General features: G+C 42.8%; 1 protein-coding gene across 1 annotated transcript in view; it reads right to left on the reverse strand.

Moving 5' to 3' along the window:
* Window positions 1–24,937, reverse strand: part of trim44 (TRIM family member 44) — a 114,589-nt gene extending 89,652 nt beyond the window's left edge. The window contains exon 1 of the mRNA XM_043706263.2: window positions 24,077–24,937. Within this exon, the coding sequence (XP_043562198.2) occupies window positions 24,077–24,505 (429 nt within the window). The 5' untranslated portion in view covers window positions 24,506–24,937. The remainder of the gene's footprint in view (window positions 1–24,076) is intronic.
* Window positions 24,938–25,370: the final 433 nt, after the last annotated feature.

Raw genomic sequence — 25,370 nt, forward strand, 5'->3', positions numbered from 1 at the left:
GTTTACAATACATATTAATGATTTGGCGGAAGGAAGTGAATGTATTGGAGACAAATTTACAAACAACATAAAAATAGGTGGAAAGGCAAGTTGTGCAAGAGACAGAAACAACTTAGTGATATACTGATAGTTTAAGTACTTGGGAAAAAAAGTAAGCATTTGGAGTATAATGTGGAAAAATGCCAATATTTCATTTTTAAGGCGTTTGTCTGGGAGACTCGAGGACCAGGGGGCAACGTCTCAGAATAAATGTTTCATTTTAAGATTGAGGTGAAGAGGAACTTCTTCTCACTGAAGGTTGAGTGTCTTTGGAACTCCTTGTCAGAGAGCTGTGGGGACAGAGTCCTTGTTTATATTTAAAGCTGAGATAACTTCTTGATTAGTAGGGGAGATCAAAGGCTACAGGGAAAAGGCGGGATAGTGGATGTGAGGAATATTAGATCAGCCATGATTCTATCGACTCAAGGAGCTGAATGGCCTAGTTCTGATACTATTCTTATCATCTTACTATGGTCTTCAACTGACAGGTGAGCATGCTCCCAACTGAACCAAGCTGATACTTATACATATGATGAATATCGAGGGAACATCTCATGATCCACTCTATTCCTGCCTCTTATATTTTGTCTATATTGATTTTTTTTGTTCTTATGTTCTTTGATGCCCTTCTCCCTTCCTTTGTCCTCAGTCTCCCACCAGCTTTGCTTATTCACACTATCCCTCAAGTTTTCTCACTTTTCACAATTTGTCATTCAGTTTTGAAAGATCCTTAATGCAGGATTACATGCAGATCCACAGTGCAGTGATCATAGCAGAAAGAATTGAATTGGACGACTCTGGAAGGCCACTGCTCAAGACTCAAGCCATCAGTGGATGCGTTAACGCCAGGTCCATCAGCTGCATTCACAAGGTAGTACAGAATGTCACCCAAGCACAACGCAATGCCAGCCACGCTCTCAAGACCAACCACAACATTGTCATCAAACATCAGGCAAATGAGGAGCCATTGCCATACAGAATAGAAAGGTCTACTGCAAAGAAGCATACTGACAACTGAACAGCCAAGAACACTGCAGAACCTGCTGATCTGACCAAAGAACACACCCATCAACTCAACAGACTGATCAAGACCTTTGATCCAGACCTTCACAGTATCCTATGCACTTTCATCTTGCGTACTTCTCACATTGGAGACGTCTACTGCCTTGCAAAGATACACAAATCCAACACACCTGGATGTCCCATTGTATCAGGCAATGGGACCCTGTGAGAGAACCTTTCTAGCTATGTTGAGGACATCTTGAAACTCCTTGTACAAGGAACTCCCAGGCTCTTTCGTGACACTACAGAGTTCTTACAGAAACTCAGCACCCACAGATCAGTTGAAACAGGAACACTCGTTGTTTCAATGGATGTTTTGGCACTCTATACCAGCATTCCCCACGATGACGGCATTGCTGTAACAGCTTCAGTACTAAACACCAACATCTGCCAATTTCCAGACGCCATCCTACAACTCATCCGCCTCATCCTCAACCACGTCTTCACCTTGGACAACTAGCTCATCCACACATGAAACAGCCATGGGGACCAAATTTGCACTCCAATACACCCACATTTTCAAGCACAACTTTGAGCAAGACTTATTTGCTGCACTGGACTTCCAACCAACGCTGTCACCAGATAAATCAACATTTTCTTCCTTTTGACTCATGACGAGGAATCACTGATATGACTACATAATGATATCAACAAGTTTCATTCCATCATCAGATTACCATGGCCGACACTTCAGAATCAGTCTCATTCTTGGGCACATGCATCTCTATCAAGGTCAGATACCTCAGTACCTCACTCTACCATAAGCTCACGGATGGCCTCATGATGTTGCACCTCTCTAGTTTTGACCCTAAAAATAGAGTCAAAGAGATGTACAGCATGGAAACAGACCCTTCGATCCAATTTGTCTATGCCTACCAGATATCCTAACCCAATCTAGTCCCACCTGCCAGCACCCAGCCCATATCCCTCCAAACCTTTCTTATTCATATAACCATCCAGATGTCTTTGAAATATTGCAATTGTACCAGCCTCCAACACTTCCTCTGGCGGCTCATTCTATACGCGTACCACCCTCTGCGTGAGAAAGTTGCCGCTTTAGTCTCTTTTATATTTTTCCCCTCTCACCTTAAACCAATGCCCTCTAGTTCTGGACTCCCCCACCCCAAGGAAGAGACTTTGTCTTTTTATCCTATTCATGCCCCTCATGATTTTAGAAACGTCTATAAGGTCACCTCTCAGCCTCCGACGCTCCAGGGAAAACAGCCCCAGCCTGTTCAGCCTCTCCCTGTAGCTCAGATCCACCAACCCTGGCAACATCCTTGTAAATCTTTTCTGAACCCTTTCAAGTTTCACAACATCTTTCCAATAGGAAGGAACCAGAATTGCATGCAATATTCCAACAGTGGCCTAACCAATATCCTGTACAGTCGCAACATGACCTCCTAACTCCTGTACTCAATAAAGGAAAGCATACCAAATGCCTTCTTCACTATCCTATCTACCTGTGACTCCACTTTCAAGGAGTATGAACCTGCACTCCAAGGTCTCTTTGTTCAGCAACACTCCCTGGGACCTTACCATTAAGAGTATAAGTCCTGTTAAGATTTGCTTTCCCAAAATGCAGCACCTCGCATTTATCTGCCACTTCTCAGCCCATTGGCCCATCTGATCAAGATCCCGTTGTAATCTGAGGTAACCTTCTTCGCTGTCCACTACACTTCCAATTTTGGTGTCATCTGCAAACTTACCAACTATACCTCTTATACTCACATCCAAATCATTTGTATAAATGTTGAAACGCATTGGACACAGCACCGATCCTTGTGGCACTCCATTGGTCACAGGCCACTGTCTGAAAAACAATATGTTGAAGAAGCCATCCCCTATGGACAAGCCCTGCGCATACATACGATCTGCTCAGTCGAGACGGAACGTGATGGATACCTAAAGATGATGAAAGACGCCCTCATAAGAATGGGATAGGATTCTCAACTCATCGATCGCCAGTTTTGATATGTCACAGCAAAAAAGTGCAACAACTGCAGAAGACAGCCATGAGACAAGACCGATAGAGTAACCTTTGTCACCCAGTACTTCCCCGGAGCAGAGAAACTATGCCATTTCTCTGTCTTCAACATGTCATTGATGATAATGAAGAAACACTCGCCAAGATCATCCCTACGCCTCCACGTCTCGCTGCCAAACCTTAAACAGGCCACTGTTTGCAACAAACTACTTAGCCTTCAGGATAACATTGACAACAACACCACACAATCCTGCCATCGCAACCTCTGCAAGACATGCCAGATCATCGTGGATATTACCATCACACATGGGAACACCACCCATCACATACATGGCAGATACACGTGACTCGGTCAATGTTGTCTATCACATATGCTGCAAATAAGGACGCCTTGAGGAATGGTATATTGGTGAGACCATACAGATGCTAGGACAACGGATGAATGGATCCTGCGCAACAATTGCTAGACAGGAATATTCCCTCCCATGTAAGGGAACACTTCGGTGGTCAAGGACATTCAGCCTCTGATCTTCAGGTAAATGTCCTCCAAAGTGGCCTTTCAGATACACCACAATGCAGAATCGCAAGTAGAAACTGATAGCCAAGGTTCATACCCATGAAGGTGGCCTCAACCATGATCTTGGGTTCATATCGTGCTACATGAAACCCCACCATACTGTTCTGTGTTTGTAAAATCTTCCTTACTAATTTGTTTTGACACCATCACCTTGATAACTTGCAATGGTCTCTCTATCTGCATTAGTTTGTACAGTTTTGGATTACTTGTTACTTTGGTTAGACCCTCGGCATGTGACTCTTATACCTATCATATTATTCCAGCCATTTGGTTTGTCTCCAGCACCATCTTATTTTTAATTTTTTGTAATTCTCTCCCTGCCTCAATTAATTGCATCATAGGTGATCCCTTCCATTGCTATTCAGCTGTTCATACTTTATTCATACCATCTGACACTTTTGATTACCTGCAGACTTGTTATTCAGTCACTTACACTATTTATACCATCGTTTATCTCTCTGCATATAAATTCTGTGCCTGTGTGTTTCTCTTCACTCCACCTGATGAAGGAGCAGTGCTCTGAAAGCTTGCGATTTCAAATAAACCTTTTGAACTATAACCTGTTGTTGTGTGCCATCTGACCTTGTCCATTCCAGTCCAACATCAGCACCTCCACATCAGGATTACATGTGCAATTACACAGCTGATATCATAACTGAGAAAGTGGTTGGCTCCAGTTTTGTCCTTCATCTTTACACACAGCTTTATATTTATACTTATTTGTATTATTGTATTATTCATTATGATCAGCCACCTCCACAGTTCAACAACCACAGCTTGTATTTCTACAGATTCAAATGAAATCACTAGATTATGTTGATCAACACCATAAAATGAAACAATGAACATATTCTCTTCTCTCCATTTAAATAAAGAGTTAATATTTATACAACTAAAACTTTAACACAAATTAAATCAAAAGCCTTCATGTAATGTGGGATTCCCCTCCTCTAGGCAACAATTAATTTGCTCCTACTTGGTATAACAGTGTGAGTTCAATTCTTGCACCTTTGAGGTTACCATGAAGGACTGTCTTTCTCATCCTATCCCCTCACCTGAGACATGGTGACAGTAAGGTTAAACTACCACCAGTCATCTCCATCTAATGAAAGAGCAGTCCTGTGGTCTGGTAAGCTTAACCTTTGCTTTTATTTTCTTTGTTAAACAATCAAACAGTTGATGGCTAGCATCCACCCACGTTAATTTTAAAGATTTGCTTTCTCTACTGCATTTGTTTTAAGGCAGCAGAGTCAATCTGCTACCTTTCCTCCTTCATGCTTTAGGAAGCAGATAGATAATCATTTGTTGTGGAATAATCTATGACATCCACTTGGGGACAACTATTAGGAACAAGAAGGTAGCTAGGTCCACTCAAGGACAAAGGAGGAAATTTATGTGTGCGGCCAGAGGAAGTGGCTGTGATCCATAATGAGTACTTTGCATTGGTATTCACCAAGGAGAAAGACATGGATTATAGTAATTTTAGGGAGGGGTATGTTGAAATTCTAGGGCATGTTGACATTAAAAAGATGGTGATGTTGGTTGTCTCGAAAACATTAAGGTAGGTAAGTCCTAGCACCTGATGAGATCTATCCCACAATACTGAAGGAGGCAAGGGAAGGGATTGCTGGGGCTTTGACAGAGATCTTTGTATCCTCTTTAGCCACAGGCAAGGTCCCAGAAGAATAGCCAATGTTGTTGCTTTGTTAAAGAAGGGCAACAGGAATAATTCAGGAAGTTATAAGGCAGTGAGCCCTACATCACTGGTAGGGAAATTATTGGAGAAGATTCTTAGGAACAGGACTCGCTTGCATTTCGAAAAGAATGGACTTATTATGGATAGTCAGCACGGCTTTGTGGTGGCGATCTTGCCTCTCAAACTTGATTGAGCTTTTTGAGGAAGTGACGAAGAAGATTGAAGGTAGGGCAGTGGATATTGTCTGCATGGACTTTATTAAAGCATTTGACAAGGTCCCTCATGGTAGGCTGGTCCAGAAGATTAAGCCAAATGGGATCCATAGTGAGTTGGTAAGTTGAATACAAAATTGGCTTGAGCACAGAAGACAGAGGATTACTTTTCTCCTGACTGGAAATCTGTGACCAGTGGTGTTCCACAAAGGTTGGTGCTGGGGCCTCTGTTGTTTGCAACATAAATGTTTTGGATGAAAATGTAGATGGTACAATTAGTGGTTTGTAGGTGACATGACGATTGGTGGAGGTCTGGATAGTCAGGAAAGTTGTCAAAGGATACAGTAAGATATAGGTCAGTAGGAAAATTTAATGCAGAAATGGCCGATGGAGTTTAATCTGGACAAGTGATACATTTGGGAAGTTAAACACAAGAGGAAAGTGTACAGTAAAAAGCGGGACCATTACTAGAAGTAATATACAGAGGGAGTTTGGGGTACAAATCCATAGACCCCTGAAGGTGGCAACAAAAAGTGAAATAGGTGATAAAGAAGGCATTCAGGATTGGTTGGGGCAGTGAGTAGAAAAGTTGGCAAGCCATGGCATCTATATAAAACTTTAGTTCGGCTACATTTGGAATACTGTGTGCAGTGCTGGTCACCACACTATAGGAAGTGGAGGCTTTGGCGAGGGTGCAAAAGACTTTTATCACCGTTTTTGCCTGGATTGAAGTGCATTAAGAGAGCCTGGTCAAACTTGGAATGTTTTTGCTTAAGTATCAGGGGCTGAGGGGCAGTTTAATATAAGTATATAAAATTATAACAGGCATGGATAGGGTGGATAGTTGGAGTCTCTTTCCCAGGGTGAAAATGTCATATAGCAAGGGGTATATATTTAAGGTGAGAAGGGGAATGTTTAAAGGAGATGAGCAATGCAAGCTTTTGTTTTAACACAGAGCGTGTAAGGTGCTTGTAACATGCTGCTGGGGGAGGTGGTGGAAGCAGATATGATAGCAACGCTTAAGAGGCAAGTAGACAAACACATGAAGAGGCAGAGAATAAAAAGATACAGACCATGTGAGGCAGATGAAATTAGTTTAGAATGGCTTGGTGAGCTGAAGGGCCTGTCCCTATTGCTGTACTGTTCAATGTTCTATTGGTTATGAATCATGTTTTATGATTCCTGTGTTTTACAAATATGTCTGAGTTTAGAAATTGAAATTATTTGAATGGAAATATGTTCATTTAATAAAGTCTGAATTGGAGTTGGAAGACAGCAAACAATATTTTGCCCCTTTGAGTTTCATGATGGAGACAGCAAATCTACAGGTTTACACTATTCATATGGTTCAAACGGATCATTACCATCATCATAGAATTCCTACACTGTGAAAACAGGCCATTTGGCCCAACAAGTCCATTTTGAAGGTTAAGTTAATTAGTTTAAATCTCTTTCTCAGATGTCTCGTAGTGTTCCAAACTGAAACGGGGACAGATTGGAGGGAGATATTTTTCTTTTGGTTTTGTGTTTTTAATCTGTGTGATGTTTCACAGGAATAAATAGCTTAAATCAGCCTTGTAGCAGATTTGAGACAAGTAGAAACAAAATGTTTGATTTCATGCCAGGAGAAGTGAAGTAATTCTGAAGATCCTGTAAAGTGTAGGGGCACTATTGGTTGGAGATAAATGTCAAACATGGAGTGTCATAGAGATGTACACCATGGAAACAGACCCTTTAGTCCAACTCGTCCATGTCGGCCAGATATCCCAACCCAATCTAGTCCCACCTGCCAGCACTTGGCCCATATCCTTCCAAACCCTTCCTATTCATATAACCATCTAAATGCCTCTTAAATGTTGCAATTGTACCAGCCTCCACCACTTCCTCTGGCAGCTCATTCCATACACGTACTACCCTCTGTGTGAAAAAATTGCCCCATAGGTCTCTTTTATATCTTTCTCCTCTCACCCTAAACCTATGCCCTCTAGTTCTGGACTCCCCCACCCCAGGGAAAATACTTTGCCTATTTACCTGATCCATGCTCCTCACAATTTTGTAAACTTCTATAAGGTCACCCCTCAGCCTCCGACGCTCCAGGGAACACAGCCCTGGCCTGTTCACCCTCTCCCTATAGCTCAAATCATCTAACCCTGGCAACATCCTTGTAAATCTTTTCTGAACTCTTTCAAGTTTCACAACATCTTTCTGATAGGAAGGAGACCAGAATTGCATGCAATATTCCAACAGTGGGCTAACCAATACCCTGTACAGCTGCAACATGACCTCCTAACTCCTGTACTCAAAACTCTGACCAATAAAGGAAAGCATACCAAATGTCTTCTTCACTACCTTATCTACCTGCGACTCCACTTTCAAGGAGCTATGAACCTGCACTCCAAGATCTCTTTGTTCAGCAACACTCCCTAGGACCTTACCATTAAGTGCATAAGTCCTGCTAAGATTTGCTTTCCCAAAATGCAGCACCTCACATTTATCTGAATTAAACTCCATCTGCCACTTTTCAGCCCATTGGCTCGTCTGGTCAAGATCTTGTTGTAATCTGAGGTCACCCTCTTCGCTGTCCACTACACCACCACTTTTGGAGTCATCTGCAAACTTACTAACTGTACCTCTTATGCTCTCATCCAAATCAAATCATTTATGTAAATGACAAAAAGTAGAGGGCCCAGCACCGATCCTTGTGGCACTCCACTGGTCACAGGATTCCAGTCTGAAAAACAACCCTCCACCACCACCCTCTGTCTTCTACCTTTGAGCCAGTTCTGTATCCAAATGGCTAGTTCTCCCTGTATTCCGTGAGATCGAACCTTGCTAATCAGTCTCCCATGGGGAACCTTGTCGAACGCCTTACTGAAGTCCATATAGATCACATCTACCGCTCTTCCCTCATCAATCCACTTTGTTACTTCTTCAAAAAAGCTCAATCAAGTTTGTGAGGCATGATTTCCCATGCACAAACCCATGTTGACTATCCCTAATCAGTCCTCGCTTTTCCAAATACATGTACAACCTGTCCCTCAGGATTCCCTCCAACAACTTGCCCATCACCGAGGTCAGGCTCACTGGTCTATAGTTCCCTGGCTTGTCTTTACCGCCCTTCTTAAACAGTGGCTCCACGTTTGCCAACCTCCAATCTTCTGGCACCTCACCTGTGACTATCGATGATACAGATATCTCAGCAAGAGATCCAGCAATCACTTCTCTAGCTTCCCACAGAGTTCTAGGGTACACCTGGTCAGGTCCTGGGGTTTTATCCACTTTTATGCTTTTCACGACATCCAGCACTTCCTCCTCTGTAATATGAACATTTTGCAAGATGTCACCATCTATTTCCCTACAGTCTATATCTTCCATATCCTTTTCCACGGTAAATACTGATGCAAAATACTCATTTAGTATCTCCCCTATTTTCTGTGGCTCCACACAAATACCGCCTTGCTGATCTTTGAGGGGCCCTATTGTCTCCCTAGTTACCCTTTTGTCCGTAATGTATTTGTAAAAACTCTTTGGATTCTCCTTGATTGTATTTGCCAAAGCTATCTCATGTCCCCGTTTTGCCCTCCTGATTTCCCTCTTAAGTATACTCCTACTTCGTTTATACTCTTCTAAGGATTCACTTGATCTATCCTGTCTATACCTTACATATGCTTCCTTCTTTTTCTGTACCAAACCCTCAATTTCTTTAGTCATCCAGCATTCCCTATACCTACCAGCCTTTCCTTTCACCCTGACAGGAATATACTTTCTCTGGATTCTTGTTATCTCATTTCTGAAGGCTTCCCATTTTCCAGCCGTCCCTTTACCTGCGAACATCTGCCCCTAATCAGCTTTTGAAAGTTCTTGCCTAATACCATCAAAATTGGCAGTCCCAGTCTATGTTTGGAAAGTTAAAATCCCCTACCATAACTACCCTATTATTCTTACAGATAGCTGAGATCTCCTTACAAGTTTGTTTCTCAATTTCCCTCTGACTATTAGGGGGTCTATAATACAATCCCAATAAGGTTATCATCTCTTTCTTATTTCTCAGTTCTATCCAAATAATTTCCCTGGATGTATTTCTGGGAATATCCTCCCTCAGCACAGCTGTAATGCTATCCCTTATCAAAAATGCCCCCCCCCCCCCCCCACCTCCCTTTCTATCCTTCCTGTAGCATTTGTATCCTGGAACATTAAACTGCCAGTCCTGCCCATCCCTGAGCCATATTTCTGTAATTGCTATGATATCCCAGACCCATGTTCCTAACCATGTCCTGAGTTCATCTGCCTTTCCTGTTGGGCCCCTTGCATTGAAATGAATGCAGTCTAACTTATTAGCTCTGCCTGCCCTGACTGTTTGACTCACTCCTGTTCTCAACTGTACCAGTCTCAGATTGATCTCTTTCCTCACTATCTCCCTGGCTCCCACCCCTCACCTTACTAGTTTAAATCCTCCCAAGCAGCTCTCACAAATCTCCCTGCCAGTATATTAGTCCCCTTCCAATTTAAGTGCAATCCATCCTTCTTGTACAGGTCACTTCTACCCCAAAAGAGATTGCAATGATCCAAAAATGTAACTCCTTCCCCCATATACCAGCTCCTCAGCCATGCATTCATTTTCTCTATTCTCCTATTCCTGCCCTCACTACCTCGTAGCTTGGTTTGAACAAAAGTGTTCACAAAATCTTGTGTCAAGTTAGCAGGCTTGCTTTACTTAACTCTTTCTTACACAATAATCTTGTGGTGAAATTCTTTCAGTTGATAAATTGAGTTTGAATTTCTTTGTCAAAAATTACTGGTCTCCTCAAGGATCATAACACACTGCCCAGATATTGTCAAAAGGTTGACCTTCTGATGACTCAACACTAACTAAAATCATATGGGGCTTATTAGTAAAATGTAGCAATTTAAACACAAGTACTTATGCAGGGATTCCCAACTTGAATTTTGTCAATCGTCTGCACAAGCCATTAATGTTCATGATTTCTTTCTCCGTGCACAATCTGCTTTCCAGAATTTAGCAAAGTCCTACCATGCTTCAGGAATTTAATAGATCATCTTTCTTCCAAATCTTATCCAAAAACTTCAGAAGATCCAAACCACCATTATTATTTGACTGGCTAACATTCAGCTCACAAAATATTGTACTTCTGACTTTACTTTTCTTAGGATAATAACAAGCTCAAAACCACAACCTCAATGTTTTTTCTTAACTCCCAACCTTCACCCTTAGACGACCTGTTATATCTCAGGAAGCCAAGTGGTAAATTACAGAACTGGAGCCCATCTTTATAAATATTTATAACATGTATTTATAAAGTTACACAATTCCTAACCTACAAACTGTTACTTATTTTCCAGTTAATGTTCATCACCTGCAAACAATTAAACACAATAAATAAACAATTAATAGCTAATTCGCAAAGTATCTGTATAAAATGAAGTTTTCTTTTTAATAACTAAGGCTTAATGTTCCTACCTCTGGACCTGAAGATTCAGGTTCAAGTCCTACCTTACTAAAGGAAGTGTCATAACATGTTTGACTAGGTTGATTAAAAGAAATTTTAAGAGGCTCTTGTGGCACAATGACCGTATCCTTATCTCTGAGCAAAAAAGCCCAGATTCAAGTCTCACCTGCTCCAGAAGTTTGTTATAATACGTCTGAACAGGTTGATTAAAAATATCTACTTTTTAACAATTTACCTCCAGCCTCTCTTTCAATTGTGTATAATTCTGATTTGTTCAATGCATAGGGATACAGGTGCCTTCACGAGAAGTGTTTGACAAACCATTCTTCACTTTCTCTATGGTATAGTGCATTGTATTGAGCATTATTCATTTTATTTCCCCAGTGACGTGCTTGTGATAATAATAAAAGCTCTGCTTCCTACTTGACTCTATTTTGTGAATACTTATTGTTCAAACCAAACATCTCAACAGGACACTCCACGTTCGACATTTATATCCAACCAAGAGTGTCCCGATACTTTACAGAACACACAAAAGTTACCATCTACTAACGTTTTTGTTACTCATGTAAGGCATCAGTGACAGCTTTCATATAAACAGTCAATCCAGAGTATAGATTCAGAATAAAATAATGTTACAGCAGAAGCCCATTATACCTGTGCCACCTCTCCAAATAGCTGTTCATTTAGCCTCATCTATTCATTTCACAGAGGCTTGCAAATGTTTCTTTTCATGTTTGTATCCAATTTTCTTCTGAAAGTTCAGATGGCTTCTGCAGTACCACCTTCTTAGGCAGTGCACTCAAAGTCAGAATGCACTATGCAAAGAAATTGACCTCATCTTGCTCTTTTTTTGACAATAATCTTACATCTGTTGCCTTTCATTACCAACAACTCAGAGCAGATATTGATCTCCCTAATTAAAACACCCTTGAAATTTTGAACATTTCGATGAAATCATCAATATGTCTTTTTGCAGATGGACAACAGATGGGTTACGTAACAGTTGGTGATCTGTACTGTCAATTTAACATCCTACTGACTAAGATGAAGATGACCGTTGGTTACAATGTGAACAGAGCCTTTCTTTATTCAGTAAGTGGACATTATAACACAGGTCACGGCTACTATTGTACAGAGAGTGACAGTTAAAAAAATAGGTGGCACAACAGCATTTAAAGCCATGAGTGTCCAGTCTCAATCACATTGTGGGTTCCAGGAAAGGCAACTAAAGCAGCAGTCAAAGATCACATCTACTGTTAGTTTATGACAATTGACTGTTGGGAATTTTGACTTTTGGTAAAATGGTCCCATTTTGGATGTTTTCCACAGAAATGTCATCACTGATTATGAGACCTCACTGAGCATAGATGCCAACTACCACATCCTCTGTCACTTGTCCAGTGCAGAGAGTACTTTGTGATCCAAAGTAACTCCCGCAGTTAATGGGCTTATACCCAAGAAAAGCAAACTCTTGCAAGACTGTACTTGCCCTGTATGAAAGGAGCCATTATTTAGCTTTTAATACCCTGCATAAATTAACAACCACTTACTGAGAGATGTATTGTTACAATCTGCATGTAGATGTGCAACTGAAACCAGCAATAAAGAATCTTTTCCTCCCCACAGAAAGTTGTGGAAAAAACATAAATAACAACACGCTGTATCTTAAAAGGCAATGTGTAGTAGCATTGGCTGCTGTGATGTTGCCACAGATTCCTCTCTCCTTTAAGAACAATATTACAGCTACTGAGCATCGATAGTGTACAGGATCAGTGGGAAAGCAAACGTCCAAGCGTGTCGAGTTGATGAGTTTTCATCAGATCTGTCAACAAGTCATTAGTTTGAAAATTAACCCTTTCATCCCTCTCTCCATTGCTGCTGCCTGCTAAAAGTGTTCCCAGCATTTTTACTTTATATCCCTAGAACGTACAGTGCTTTGCCTTCTGCCCATAATTAATGTCCCTTATTTAGCCACTGACGGCGATGCCAAGTTCTCAGTTATTCAGTTGGTCATCAACTGGGTCTAAAAAGAGAGTACTGCTTCGTCGGTTAATTGGTGCAGCCACTGGCAGCGGTTTTGACCCCGAAGGCTCTCTCGGCCACTCACACCCTAAATCTTACCTCTCCACAAAGTTGTGCTGAGGTGTTTTCCACAGTTTCCCTGTTTGGGTTCAGGTAGTTTAAACGTTTGCTGGACATGTCCCACTGACTGTAGAAATGCTGGGTCGGAAATGACAAGTAGTCTACTGAGCCTGTCCCGACGATGGAAAAAGCAAGACTTAACATTTCCTGCATACCCAACAGGAACCCTGATCCTCATCAATATGTAACCTGAGAAAAGGAAAACAAAACCCCAGACAAACCTAGGGTCAAACAGGATGGAGAAAAAAGTCATTGAGCCCCTCTGACAATCAAAACTAGCCCATTTAATTATCTTAGAAAATGGTTTCCTTCAACAATTAACTGATATTATGCTTCATAAGAACCCACCCAGTTAGAGAATTATGTTATGTAGGTTAGGGCCAGGCACAAACAGTGGAGACCATTCTGCAGTCACTACAGTTGGCAGTGAACACAAATTGTTTCCTCCAGGTCCCTAACTAATAGTTTTAAACACTCCTCCTCCCATTTTCAGTTTAAGTTCTTTAAAATGTTGATCCTTTACTAGGGTTATTAAGTCTTTGGTCACCCTGTAAAACTCACCCATATACCTTTGATTTGGGTCAAGTATGCAGCACGTCATAGAGGTGGAATATGCAACAATAATGGCTTCACCTGTATTTAATTTATGTTTCACCAAATTTGGGGAATGACACTTTGTTGGTAAAAGCAAGAAAACATTGTTTGCAACAGCTATTACCCTTCACTCTGCGACCCTCCACTCCAAGTGCAAAACTCTGCCAAAACAATAACACAAATTATTAGAATGTCAGAAAATAGAGACAGCAATTCTTTAGCTGGTGTCTCCCGCAGCAGAGCAAGGCAATTGTTTGTCTGGGCAATATGACATCACCAAACAAGCCTGGATTCCATTTTGTTGCTACCCTCCCTGGAGGGATGAAAATGCTTTTCATCCCACTTACTCTGGTTTGACAATTTAAAAATTCTCTCCTTGTTTACAAAACTGTCCCCAGTCTCATCCACTTTCACTCTTATTTTCTATAACCCCCCCCGCCAAGATCCATGTGCTCCTCCAATTTTGGCCTCTTTAGGATCCTAGGATGTAAGCTATGAGGGCCACGCAACTTATTTGCCTTTTGTCCCATTACTTTGTCTATTACTACTTCTTTAGTGATGGTGATGGTACATAATTCATCTCCCCTTATTCTTTAGTATGAATGGGATGATGGACATATCCTCCACCACAAAGACTAATGAACTCCTCTTCTATTTCCTTGTTCTCCAGGACTCTCTCTTCAGATTCATTTTCTAAAGGGCCAATGTTCACTTTGACCTTTCTCTTCCTATGTATATATTTAAAGAAGCTCTTATTATCACTTTTTATATTCCTCGCTTGTTTGTCTTGTACTTTATTTTCTTTCTTTCTTTTTATTATCTTTGTTGGATTCTTATTTCATCCTAATCTTCGGGGCTACCATTGACTTGTTTCCTCCTGATGTATTTTGTCTTTGCTGGTTGAAGTCTTACATGCCACAAAAGAAAATGGTTGTGAATGCTGGAGGTCCATTATCTCAGTCTCAGGACATCTCTCCAGAAGTTCCTAAGGGAAGTATCCCAGGCTGAACCATATTCAGCTGTTTCATCAATGACTTTTCCTGTTGTCAAGTCAGAAATGGGGATGTTTGCCAATGATTGCACAATGTTCAGCACCACTTGTCACTCCTCTGATACTGAAGCTAATGTTCTGGGGACCCTAGTTCAAATCCTGCCATGGCAAATGGTTGAATTTACATTCAACAAAAAATACCTGGAATTAAGAATCTACTGATGATCATGAATCCATTGTCGATTGTCAGGAAACCCCACCTAGCTCACTCGTTCTCCAGGGAAGGAAATTTGCCAGCCTTATCTGGTCTGACCTACACGTGACTTCAGACCCACAGCAATATGGTTGACTCTCAAATGAGTTTTGAGAAGATTTGTAGCTCAGGTTGAGGTTTTGGATGTAGGTTTGCTCGCTGAGCTGTAAGGAGGACTTTGTAGGGTTACCAGAGCTGTTTCTGCCATTGTCTTTTCCAGTGCTTAGGTGGATTTTGAGTGGTACGTCTGGTTTCATTTCTTTGTTGAGACTTCATAGCGATTGATACAACTGAGTGACTTGGTAGGCCATTTGAGAGTTTTTGGACGTAGGTTTGTTCGCTGAGTTGGAAAGTTCATTTCCAGACATTTTGTCACCCTACTAGCTAACATCTTCAGTGGGCCTCAGGCAAAGCACTGCTGATAATTCCTGCTTTCTATTTATATGTTTGGGCTTCTTTGGGTTGATGATGTCCTTCCTCATCCGTATGGGATGCAATCAGTAGGGAATTGTCCTGGGCATCCTCAACATTGAATCTGGATCCCAGAAGTCTCATGGCTTTGAATTAAAAACGGGCAAAGAAATCTCCTACTAGTTACCATGTACCGCCCTCCTTTGGCTGGTAAATCCTCCACCATATTGAACAACACTTGAGAAGAATCACTGAGGATGGCAAGGACACAAATGTACTCTGGATGTGGAATTTCAACGTCCACCACTAAGAATGGCTCAGCAGCAGCACGACTGATTGAGTTGGATGGTTCCTAAATGGCGTAGCTGCTAGACTGGGCTTGCAGCACGTGGTGAGGGAACCAACGTGAGGGAAAAACATACTTGACCTCATCCTTACCAATCTACCAGCCATAGATGCATTTGCCCATGATAGCACCAGTAAGAGTGACCACTGCACAATCCTTGTGGAGACAAAGTCCCGCCATTACATTGAGAAAAACTTCCATTGTATTGTGTGGCACTATCACTGTGATAAAATGGGACAGATTTCAAACAGATCTACCAACTCAAGACTGGACATCCATGAGGCACTGTGGGCCATCAACTGCAGAATTGTACTCCATCACAATCTACAACCTCATGGTTGCACTCAACCCCACTCAACCATTTTCATCAAGCCAAGGGATCAACCCTGGTACAATGGAGAGTGCAGGAGGGCATGCCAGGAGCAGTGCCAGGCACACCAAAACATAAGGTGTCAACCTAGTGAAGCTTTGCTGCTTATGCTGTTTGGCATGCAGACTTAAACTTCACTAGGCTGACACCTCATTTTTAGGATGTTGCCTGACCTGTTGTGCTTTCCCAGGACCACACTCTCACCTCTAATCTCCAGCATCTGCAGTCCTCACTTTCACCTAACTGCTCCTGGCATGCCCTCCTGCACTTCCCATTGAACCAGGGTTGATCCTCTGGCTTGTATCATTGATAGCCACAGGTGAGTTGCCAGAAGAGGTTTGCTAACATGATGCCACTGTTTAGGAAAGGTGGTAAGGAAAAGCCAGGGACCTATGGACCAATGAGCTTGACATCAGAGGTGGGCAAGTTGTTGGAGGAGATCCTGTGGGACAGGATTCACATGTATTTGCAACAGCAAGGACTAATTTGGGATAGTCAACATGGCTTTATGCATGGGAAATCATGTCTCACTAACCTGATTGAGCTTTTTGAAGAAGTAACAAAGAGGATTGACAAAGGTGGATCTATATGGATTTCAGTTAGGCATTGACAAGGTTCCTCATGGTAGACTGGTTAGCAAAGTTAGATCACATGATCACATGGCATACAGGGAGAACTAGCCATTTGAATACAGAACTGGCTTGAAGATAGAGACAGAGAGTGGTGGAGGGTTGCTTTTCAGAGTGGAGGCCTGCAACCAGCGGTGTGCCAAAAGAATTGGTGCTAGGTCTTCTGATTTTTGACATTTACATAATAATTTGGCTTTGAACACAGAAGGTATGATTAGTAGGTTTGCAGATGACCTCAAAATTGGAGGTGTAGTTGGACAGCAAAGAAGGTTGCCTCAGAACGCATAACTAGAGGGCATAAGTTTATGTTGAGAGAGGAAAAGTTTAAAAAAGGGACCTAAGGGGTGGTGTGTGTATGGAATGAGATACCAGTGGAAGTGGTGAAGGCTGGTACAATTACAACGTTTAAAAGGCATATGGGTATATGAATTCAAAGGGTTTAGAGCCAAATGCTGGCAAATGGGACTAGATTTATTTAGGATATCTGGTCAGCATGGTCGAGTTGGACCGAAGGGTCTGTTTCTATGCAGTACATCTTTATGACTCTATGATGGACAGAGCTAAACATTCCCTCAACCAACGGATCTGATCAAAGCTCTGTAGTCCTGCCACATCCAATTATAAATGGTGGACAATGAAATAACTCGCTGGAGGAAGAGGTTCCACAAATATTTCCATCCTCAATGATGGAAGAGCCCAGCACATTAGTGCAAAAAATAAGGTCGAACAATTTGAAGCAATCTTCAGCCGGAAGTGCAAATGGATGATTCATCATGGCCTCCTGCAGTGGTCCCCAGCATCACAGTTACCAGTCTTCAGACAACTCAATTCACTCCACATAATATCAAGAATTGATTGGAGACATTGGATATTGCAAAGGCTGTGGGACTTGACAACATTCCAACAAGAGTACTGAAGACTTGTGCTCCAGAACTTGCCACTTGCCTCGCCAAGCTGTTCCAGTATAGTTATAACATTAGCACCTATCGACGATATGACAAATTGCCCAAGTATCTGCTGTACACAAAAGACAGAATAAATCCAACTCGGCCAATTACCACCTTGTCAGTCTATTCTCGGTCATTAGTAAAGTGATGGAAGGTGTCATCAACACTGCTATCAGCAGCACATGATCATCAATAATCTACTCTCTGATGCCCAGTTTGGGCTCCATTGCTCCTGACGTCATTACAGCCTTGGTTCAAGCTTGGACAAAAGAGCTGAATCTAGAGGTGAGGTGAGAGCGACAGCCTTTAACATCAAGGCCACGTTCAAATGAGGGTGGCATTAAGGAGCCATAGCAAAACTGGAATCAATGGGTATTGGGGGAAAATTTGCTGCTGATTGGAGTCAGACCTAGCACATAGAAAGATGGTTGTGGTTGTCGGAGGACAGTTATCTCAGCAACAGGACATTTCTGCATGAGTTCCTCAGGGTAATGTCCTACGGTCAACCATCTGCAGCTGCATCATCAATGAGCTTCCCTACATCATAAGGTCATAAGTGGGAATGTTCACTAGTGATTCACCGATCAGCAACATTCATGACTCCTCAGATACTGAAGCAGTCCATGTTCAAATGCATCAGGATCTGGGCAATATCCAGGCTTGGGCTTACAAGTGGCAAGTAACATTTGCACCCTACAATCTAACCACTACCCTTTGATATTCAATGATGTTAATATCACTGAATCTCCCATTATCACATCTTGGGGGTTACCATTGACCAGAAACTCAAATGGACTTGCCATATAAATACAGTGGCCACTGAAGGTCAGAGGCTAGGAATACTATGGTGAGTAACTCACCTCTTGAGTCCCTCATGCCTGTCTGCCATCTGCAATGCAAAAGTGAGGAGTGTGATGGATTACACCCCATTTCCCTGGGTGGGTGCAGCTCCAACAATACTAAAGCAGCTTGACACCATCCAAGACAAAGCAGTCTGCTCCATTGGCACCACACCCACAAGTATCCACTCCCTCCACCACTAACACTCAGTAGCAGCCGTGTATACTATCTTCAAGATGCACTGCAGAAATTCACCAAAGATCCTTAGAAAGCATCTTCCAAATCACCTCCAAGATCCCCTCTTAGTCACTTACCATCCTGCCTTGGAAATATATCGTTGTTCCTTCACTGTTGCTCGGTCAAAATCCTGGAATTCCCTCCCTAATAGCATTGTGGATCTACATATAACACAGACTGCAGAAGTTTAAGAAGGCAGTTCATCACCACCTTCTCAATGGGGATGGACAATAAACACTGGCTCAGCCAATGATGCCCACATATCACAAGAGAATACATAAAAAGGAATATACAAGGCTTGGCAATAAAATTCGTGCCACACAAGTGCCAGACAATTACCATCTCAAACAAAACAGAAACTTGCCACTCCCCTCCATAGCAATCATATGAGTAAGGAACTCTGTATGCCACTCTGCCCTTTGAGCCTGCTCTGCCATTCAATACGATCATGGCTGATTATTTTAACTTCATTTCGACTCCTGCATACCTCTGATAATCTTTCATCCCTTTGATAATGAGGATCTATGACTGTCATGAAAATAATTAAGGATTTTGCACTCTCTACCTTTGGAGGAAGGGAATTCCATAGACTCCTAACCATCTGAGTGAAAAAACGTTTCATCACCTCTGTTTAAATGGGCAATGCCATTTTTAAGCTATGACCCCCTAGTTCTAGGTTCTACCATAAGAGAGTCATCCTTTCAACTCCTACCCACCCAAGTCCCCTCATGACCTTATATGTTCCAATTAAGTCAGCTCTGACACTTCTAGACTCCATATGGTACAGGCCTAGCCTTTTTCTAGATTTTCCTCAACAGACATTCTGCTCATTCCAGGTGTTACTATTGAACTACAATCAAGTTGATAACCATTTTCCAGCAACTGAACTGGACTAGCTATATTAATATTGTGGCTACAAAAACAAGTCAGCGATTGGAGGATTTCTGCTGCGTATGATTCACCACCTGACCTCCCAACGTCTGTGCACTATCTACAAGACAGAAGTCAGAAAAGTGATGGAACACTACCCACTTGCTTGGATGGGTGCAATTTCAACAAGACTTAGGAAGCTTACACCATCCAGGATAAACATCTGGCTTGATTGGCACCTCATCCATCATCTTCAACATTCACTCCCTTCACCACTGACACATACTGGCAGAAATGTGCACCATCTACAAGACACATGGTTAGCAACATGGGACTGGGATATTATAGCAATTACGGAATCATGGCTCAGGGATGGGCAGGACTGGCAGCTTAATGTTCCAGGATACAAATGCTACAGGAAGGATAGAAAGGGAGGCAAGAGAGGAGGGGAAGTGGCATTTTTGATATGTCATTACAGCTGTGCTGAGGGAGGATATTACTGGAAATACATCCAGGGAGGTTATTTGGGTGGAACTGAGAAATAAGAAAGGGATGATCACCTTATTGGGATTGTATTATAGACCCCCTAATAGTCAGAGGGAAATTGAGAAACAAACTTGTAAGGAGATCTCAGCTATCTGTAAGAATAATAGGGTCGTTATGGTAGGGGATTTTAAGGTGCAAAACTTGACCTACTCTTGGGAAATAAGTCAGGGCAGGTGACTGAGGTGTCAGTGGGGGAGCATTTTGGGGCAGGCGACCATAATTCTATTCGTTTTAAAATAACGATGGAAAAGGATAGACCAGATCTAAAAGTTGAAGTTCTAAATTTGAGAAAGGCCAATTTTGACGGTATTAGGCAAGAACTTTCGAAAGCTGATTGGAGGCAGATGTTCGCAGATAAAGGGATGGCTGGAAAATGGAAAGCATTCAGAAATGAGATAACAAGAATCCAGAGAAAGTATATTCCTGTCAGGGTGAAAGGGAAGGCTGGTAGGTATAGGGAATGCTGGATGACTAAAGAAATTGAGGGTTTGGTTAAGGAAAAGAAGGAAGCATATGTCAAGTATAGACAGGATAGATCGAGTGAATCCTTAGAACAGTATAAAGAAAGTAGGAGTATACTTAAGAGGGAAATCAGGAGGGCAAAACGGGGACATGAGATAGCTTTGGCAAACAGAATTAAGGAGAATCCAAAGAGTTTTTACAAATATATCAAAGAGGGTAACTAGGGAGAGAATAGGGCACCTCAAAGATCAGCAAGGCGGTATTTGTGTGGAGACACAGGAAATAGGGGAGCTACTAAATGAATATTTTGCATCAGTATTTACTGTGATAAAGGATATGAAAGATATAGACTGTAGGGAAATAGATGGTGACATCTTGCAAAATGTCCAGATTACAGAGGCAGAAGTGCTGGATGTCTTGAAAAGCATAAAAGTGTATGAAACCCCAGGACCTGATCAGGTGTACCCGAGAACTCTGTGGGAAGCTAGAGAAGTGATTGCTGGGCCTCTTGCTGAGATATTTGTATCATCGATAGTCACAGGTGAGGTGCCGGAAGACTGGAGGTTGGCAAACGTGGTGCCACTGTTCAAGAAGGGTGGTAAAGACAAGCCAGGGAACTACAGACCAGTGAGCCTGACGTCAGTGGTGGTTGCCAAGTTGTTGGAGGGAATCCTGAGGGACAGGATGTACATGTATTTGGAAAGGCAAGGACTGATTAGGGATAGTCAACATGGGTTTGTGCATGGGAAATCATGTCTCACAAACTTGATTGAGTTTTTTGAAGAAGTAACAAAGAAGATTGATGAGGGCAGAGCGGTAGATGTGATCTATATGGACTTCAGTAAGGTGTTCAACAAGGTTCCCCATGGGAGACTGATTAGCAAGGTTAGATCTCATGCAATAAAGGGAGAACTAGCCATTTGGATACAGAGCTGGCTCAAAGGTAGAAGACAGGGTGGTGGTGGAGGGTTGTTTTTCAGACTGGAGGCCTGTGACCAGTGGAGTGCCACAAGGATCGGTGCTGGGCCCTCTACTTTTTGTCATTTACATAAATGATTTGGATGCAAGCATAAGAGGTACAGTTAGTAAGTTTGCAGATGACACCAAAATTGAAGGTGTAGTGGACAGCGAAGAGGGCTACCTCAGATTATAACAGGATCTGGACCAGATGGGCCAATGGGCTGAGAAGTGGCAGATGGAGTTTAATTCAGATAAATGCGAGGTGCTGCATTTTGGGAAAGCAAATCTTAGCAGGACTTATACACTTAATGGTAAGGTCCTAGGGAGTGTTGCTGAACAAAGAGACCTTGGAGTGCAGGTTCATAGCTCCTTGAAAGTGGAGTCGCAGGTAGAGAGGATAGTGAAGAAAGCATTTGGTATGCTTTCCTTTATTGGTCAGAGTATTGAGTACAGGAGTTGGGAGGTCATGTTGCAACTGTCCAGGACATTGGTTAGGTCACTGTTGAAATATTGCATGCAATTCTGGTCTCCTTCCTATCGGAAGGATGTTGTGAAACTTGAAAGGGTTTAAGAAAAGATTTACAAGGATGTTGCCAGGGTTGGAGGATCTGAACTACAGGGAGAGGCTGAACACGCTGGTGCTGTTTTCCCTGGAGCGTCAGAGGATGAGGGGTGACCTTATAGAGGTTTACAAAATTATGAGGGGCATGGATAGGAAAAATAGACAAAGTCTTTTCCATGGTGTCAGGGAGTCCAGAACTAGAGGGCATCGGTTTAGGGTGAGAGGGGAAAGATATAAAAGAGACCTAAGGGGCAACTTTTTCACGCAGAGGGTGATTCGTGTATGGAATGAGCTGCCAGAGGAAGTGGTGGAGGCTGGTACAATTGCAACATTTAAGAGGCATTTGGATGGTTATATGAATAGGAAGGGTTTGGAGGGATATGGGCCGGGTGCTCGCAGGTGGGACTAGATTGGGTTGGGATATCTGGTCGGCATGGACGGGTTGGACCGAAGGGTCTGTTTCCGTGCTGTACATCTCTCCGACTCTATGCACTGCAACAAATGACCAAATTGACTTCACTTTCCAAACCACATAATGTCTGCCATGTGGAAGGGAAATGGCAGCAGATGTATGGGGTCAGCACCATCTGTAACTTTCCCTCCAAATGTCATGCTAACTTGGGACTATGCCGCTATTCCTTCATTTTCACTTAATCAAAATTCTCGTTCTCCATCCGTAACAGCACTATAAGTGCAATGCAAGAATGCATCAGTTCAAGAAAGCAACTCACCATTACCTCCTGTGAATGAATAACAAAGCTTGAGATCCAAGCTAAAAGAATCCAAATACTGGAAACAATGGTGGACTAGGATTAACAATGATCTCAGCAGTTCACATGGTTTTTTTTTAAGCAATATTATTTGACGTGATTTGTTACATTAAGGAATTCTCAAACTCGAGTTTGATTCTAATTAGTAATGGATTGAAGGGTAATAGAGAGCCAGCAGGAAAATGGAATTGAGGTCAAGATGAGATTAGGGGAGAAAGTGAGGGCTGCAGATGTTGGAGATCAGAGCTGAAAATGTGTTGCTGGAAAAGCGCAGCAGGTCAGGCAGCATCCAAGGAACAGGAGAATCGACGTTTCGGGCATAAGCCCTTCTTCAGGAATTCCTGAAGAAGGGCTTATGCCCGAAACGTCGATTCTCCTGTTCCTTGGATGCTGCCTGACCTGCTGCGCTTTTCCAGCAACACATTTTCAGCTCAAAATGAGATTAGCCATGACCATACTGGATTGTACAGCAGAGTCAAGGGGCTGAATTGCTTACCCTTGGTCCTAGTTCTTATGTTCTTACATTATGTTTTGGTGCCATACCTCATTTTGCAATGCTCCTGTGAATGCCTTACAAGGTTTTATGATGTTCAGGGTTACACAAATCCAAGTTGTTGGTGTCCGATAACTCAGGTGTGGAGGTTGTAGCGAAGGGGAACTTTAAGGAGCGGTGGTGATTCAGTCTGAAAGGAATTGATGTCATCGTCCATTAATGGGTTTGATCCCCATACTGGAGCACGGGGTCTGAAAGGTTTTGAGGTAGAATCATTTAATCCCTATCGTATGGACGCAGGCCATTCGTCCCATCGAGTCCACACAGACCCTCCGAACACCATCCCACCCAGACACGAACCTGACTGCACTGTCGGTAGTCACCAATCATTCTGTTCAGTAACTTTACTACACACCCTTGCAGCAGGTGGAATGTGAACCCCTCCTAGCTCAGAGGTAGGGACACTACCACAACACCACAAGGGGCCTTTCCTGACTACAATCTACAATGGTCGTGTGTATTCTAAGTATGTAGTATGCCCCCAGAAATACGGCGGCGAACTGTTTCTCCCATTTTAGTGGGATCCCTGTGAACTTGCACGCAACTTACTCTGAGGGCTAGATAGGCTTCATCCAGTGTGATCAACTGGTGCTGACAGTGGGGGCCCAGGGCGCACAACACGCAGATGATCTTCTCGTCGTCTTTGCAGTAAAGTGTGATCTCCTGGTTGTGATCCACGCATTTCTTCCTCTCGCCTTGCTTGCCGTCTCCCTCGGCGGCTTCCTGGTTGCCAGCCGTGTCCGCGGGCTGGGGCTCTCCGCTTTCGGCGGCTGCCTGGAAGTCCCGGAGCCCGTGCCGGCGCCAGGCCGGCTTCGCATCGTGCTCGCGGGCGTGCGGCTCGCAGAAGGACAGGCAGCAGGCGTCGCAGAGCTTGAGGGCGGGCCGTGCCTCGTCCGGCTCGCAGACATCGCAGAAGCCGTCTGGAGCAGGCTCGTCTGCGTGCGCCAGGCTGCTGCTGCTGGGGCCCTCGCTCGCCATTCGGGCCCACTATGCGGCTGCAACAATGTACATCAGCCGCCACAATGTATCTGTCCAGTGCAAACCTCTGATCACCTCTCTCTTCAAAACAGCCTGCTTCCCTCAGCCCGCCACAAGATTAGGGAAAATGTACTGACTTTGAAAAATAAATATTTATCACGGAACAGGCACTACAGGAAGCGGAAAGGTTGATAATCGCGTTCTCAGCTCGTTTTCTTTTCAGGGCAAAAAAAATCGCACAACTTCCTGGTTTGACGGCATCTCGGAGACCTTGGATAGCTGAGGGTAAAAAAGCGTCCTAATTTCAAAACGCCACTTGCATAGCTGGGAAATCAATCCAATTTAAATGTAAAGTGAGGATATTTTTCTAGACCTCAGGGCCATTCACAATTATAAAACCGATTAGTATAGATGGCCAGATATGTTGGATCTATTTTAGAAGCTTATTCCAGTTCTCCTCTTCTCCGCCTTCCTTTTCTGAAGCACTGATGGGATGCGTACGTTGCCAGGGGCTCTGACAAACTCCTTTACTTACACGTGGTTTGACCCTTGACGTGGTTCTTTTTGCAACTGGGATGGAGAAACTGCTACAATCTACCTTCAACAAGAGTGTCTGAAGACTAGGACAAAGTGTTAGTTGGTAAGAGCCAGCATGGTTTTGTGACATGTACTGATGTGCCGTGGGCAGCAGTGGCTAGTGATCTGTCTTGTTGAACCAGAGGACTAAGTTCAAATTGACCAGAAAAGGTACATTTATTAGAGGAATGATTTCTGCCACTGCAGATGTCACTTAAGAATGGTTTGGTGTCCCCTCAGGATATCAAGAGCGGTGTAGGACATTCTTTATTTAAAGTTTTAATTTTGA

Source organism: Chiloscyllium plagiosum, unplaced genomic scaffold, assembly GCF_037043375.1.
Source record: "Chiloscyllium plagiosum isolate Xiang-an unplaced genomic scaffold, Cpla_swu_hap1 HiC_scaffold_18, whole genome shotgun sequence".
Taxonomy (NCBI): Eukaryota; Metazoa; Chordata; class Chondrichthyes; order Orectolobiformes; family Hemiscylliidae; genus Chiloscyllium; species Chiloscyllium plagiosum.